At 47.1% G+C, this 3,863-nt stretch overlaps 1 protein-coding gene across 1 annotated transcript in view; it reads left to right on the top strand.

The window, feature by feature from the left end:
• LOC103379654 (UPF0606 protein KIAA1549L-like) overlaps positions 1–3,863 on the top strand; it is a 48,265-nt gene that overhangs the window by 19,569 nt on the left and 24,833 nt on the right. The window contains 1 exon segment of the mRNA XM_025056469.1: positions 1,266–1,459. Coding sequence (XP_024912237.1) covers positions 1,266–1,459 — 194 coding nt within the window.

Raw genomic sequence — 3,863 nt, 5'->3', positions numbered from 1 at the left:
TCACTCCTCCGTGGTTTCTGAGAATCACATGTCAGTCCGTTACCCATCAGCCACTGAGTGACGCATCCTTTACCCTCAGTGTGCAGCGTGTGTGTGTGTGTGTGTGTGTGTGTGTGTGTGTGTGGTTCACTCTCAGTTCAAACCTCGTCTCACGTTCGCTCCGTCATAATCCAGTCACCGTCTGTTTATGATGGAGGATATATTTGGAAACAGAACATTTAATTTACCCCCCCCCCCCCCCCCACACACACACACCCTCACACACACACATTAGAGCCGTCAGTTAGGGAGCGTGTCTCAGTTCCCTCCTCCTCCACAGATGAACGCAGCGCCGTGCGGACGATGAATCTTTTACGTCTCGCGTCCAGGTTTATTTCCCATCATCCACTGCTTCAGGGCGTCCCACTTTAGGAAACAACTCAAAATAGAAAACAACGGCAAACACCCCCCCCCAGACCCCCCCCCCTCTTTGTTACATAACCTAAAAGGCTCTTCCTCTCCTGTGAAGTGAGTGGTAAACCACAGGAAGTTTCTACGGCAAGACCTCTGACCTCTGACCTCTGACCTCAGAGGGTCGTCAGCCCTCGTCACTAATTCATGTTCTCTTAGATTCTTCTTCTGATGTAGCGGAGAACAACAGTTCCTCTCATCCAAACATGAGATTTCTTTCAAACTCAAACCAAAAAAAAAAGAAAAAAAAAAAAAAAAATAAAACAAAAAGGTTCAAAATGTTCCTGAGACGTAGCCGCTGACAGCCAATCAAAAATTCTCTTAGGTTAACCAACAAAATTAATAGTTAAAAATAAATATCAAACAGTAGTTAGCCAAAGTTAGCCAAACATCAAAGCAGAGGTCGTAGCTAATAGCTAACAGCATTCAGAACATCCGTATCTTTAGCACAGAAACTATTTTGTACCATTTTGTCAAATACTAAAAGTCGAAACTTTTGCTTTTCTTCCTGCTGCGTCGCTCGTCAAATTTGAATCCGTTGAATCACTAACAGACTTTTTTTTAACGCTAACATCGTTAGCTGTGCTCTGCTGCCTGTGTTCGTGGCCCGTGAACCTCATTAGCGCTGACGGTAAACGACTCTGACTGGTTCTGTTCCCTGTTTTTTCCTCGCTGCATTCGTGATCCGAAACTCAGATCGTTCAAGGCCGCAACTTTTATTGAAGACAAATCCATATTCTGGAGAAACTTTGATTTTTGTTTTTCATCGATGATGTCATTGATCATGTGTTCTCCCCCCTGCCCCCCCCCAACAGCCTGTCCAGGGCTTCGACTATGCCAAGAAGCACATGGGTCGAGCCGGAGAGGAGACGGCCTCCGTGACGAAGGAAACGCTGGTTCTGGGTCTGCCGGTCCGAGACGCTCCGCTGACGTTATCCCTGGATAAGAAGGTTCTCCAGGACGGCACCGGCAGCAAGAGACCCCCGTCTGCAGACGTACACAAAGGAGGGTAAGACGGGGTTTTTTTTTCTTTTTTCTTTTGTCTTTTTCTGTTTTATTTAGCAGCGTGAAGAAGCTCGTTTCAGTTTCCTGTTTTTGACTTTTTTGTCACGACGGCTCCAGATACGTCTGCTGTAGAAGGAGCGTGAAAACACTGGCGTCTCCGTCTGAGTTGGAAAAGTCTGGAGGAAAAGTTAGGTGTGGAGGAGTTCTTCAGGAATGACGAAGCACTGGTTCAGTTTTTCTCTCCGATTCGTTTGTTATTCTTGAATAAATCAGTCGGACGAGGTCGTTCCGATCAGGGATTCACTCCCCCCTCCCCCCATAAACTGAAATACTGCTAATACTTAGCTGCAATGCTGCCATCTAGTGACTTTCCTCAAATCTATTTTTTAGTTCACATCACTTGGCGAAACCCAGGCGTTGCTGTTAATCCTCTTTTTGTAAGTCGCTAAACGCAGGAGAAGCTAATGGCTAACCTCAAACCTACAACCTGCTGGACTCCTGGCGTGTCAGTCCACACGAGGCGCTCGTTCCGACAGTTGGCAAAATCACAGACTCACAAAATTATCAAGCAGCTGCTCTGCGGGCGAAACAAGTCGGCTACGGGGCTTGTTAATCCAGAGAGAATCCAGAGCGAGGAGCAGCGGAACGTCTCCGTCTGAGGGCGAGTCCGGCGCTAACGAGCGGAGCTGCTCTGGGACCGCGGGAAAACGGGATTCACGCAGCGGCAGGATATTTGCATGCAGATGGAGAACGTGGTTAAGGCTAATTTGTGTGCGTTTTGTTGCAGCCCAGCAGAATGTGGGCTACATAAGTGGGCCTGGTGGAGCCCGTTAGCATGAATAAGTAATGGGAGCAGGAGCTGTGGGCTGTGAGGAGCCGCTCACCTCCTGGTCTGACTCTGACTCCTGGTCCTGGTCCTGGTCCTGGGCTGGACGGGGTCTCTGACTGTTTATCCCAGTGGCCCACAAACTGGGTCCAGTCAACGTCTGGGCCTGATTCCTCTGCAGGTCTGAGCCCAGAGCTTTTAGACTTCAGATAAAAATAGCCGCTGGACCAGCGTGTGGGTTGGAGCCCATTAGTGGTTTAAGTGAGTCGGGCTTCATAATCACACACAGACACACGTGGCCCACTTTTATCCCCGAGCTCCGTGGAGTTTCCTCTGGAATGAGTTTAATTAGTGTCAACTTCAGAACAGAGACTGGAACTGAGCAGAAAAACATCCAGCCCATATGGGCCGGGGAACACAGCTGTTTGAAGGCTTTGATCTCACGCCTTTATCTTACTTATCCTACAGTACCAGTACCAGTACCAGTACCAGTCCCAGTACCAGTACCAGTACCAGTAACGAGGACGACTGGACCAGACTGTTTTCACCTGACGATCCTGCTCTCCATAATAAACCTTAGACCACGGGTGTCAAACATATGGCCCGCGGACCAAAAATCGGCCCGGTACGGCGTCTAATCCGGCCCGCTGTTTTTTGTTTTTTTTTTTATTTTGAAAATAAACAACACACAAACACTTCATGTTAAAGTATATTTAAATTTGGATAAACAATATTAATAATAAATATATATCATAATAATAAGATTTTTTTGGGGGGCGGGGACCAGTTTGGGGACAGTGGAAAAAATCAGATGAAACAAGTGTGGAACCTGAGCCAGACGTCGTAACGATCCGTCTGATGATGTCATAGACGACGCCGTTTAATCCGAGCTTAATTTACCTGTCAGTCCAACTGCTCGTTAATCCTAATCCTAATCCTAACATTTCACTCTCGATCTGCCCCCGGGGGCAGAACTCCCTCAGATGATTTTCTTCTCGTTCTTTAATCCTTTCACGTCACATTTGTCGTGTATTTCACGTCAAAATCCTACAAAGATACTACAGTATTTTCCTGAGCTGTGATTGGTCAACGTTCACAGGGATTATGTACAACCATCATCTGCTGTGTTGAACGCCACGTTTAAGCTCCGCCCCCTCCTCCTCGCTCTCTCATTTCTCGGCTCCGCCCACACGCCTTCATCGCCTGGTTTTCCCTCCAGGAGTTTTTGGAGTAAATCAAACAGTACACGTTTACATGGTCTCACACACACACACACTCACACTCACACTCACACTCACACACACACACTCACACACACAGACCTGTAGGTGGCAGTAGTTCGGCTTCTTTTCTCCCACATTGATAAACACATGTTTATTTATGAACCTGGCTGCAGGAAAGGAAGGGGTGAGAGGGGGGAGGTGAGGGTGAGGGAGGTGAGGGGGGGAGTTAACTAACCAGAGCAGTGAGGTTCATATATTAGTCTTAAAGGAGCAGTCAGTGGTTTTGAAACTGAAGTTTTTTACACACAAAAAAAATCATTGAATTTAGAAAAAAAGAAACTGATTATTTGACGTCTTTT

Source organism: Cynoglossus semilaevis, chromosome 6 (genome assembly GCF_000523025.1).
Source record: "Cynoglossus semilaevis isolate Cse_v1.0 chromosome 6, Cse_v1.0, whole genome shotgun sequence".
Taxonomy (NCBI): Eukaryota; Metazoa; Chordata; class Actinopteri; order Pleuronectiformes; family Cynoglossidae; genus Cynoglossus; species Cynoglossus semilaevis.
Note: the sequence above shows the minus strand (reverse complement) of the source record. Positions and strands in the feature narration are given on the sequence as shown.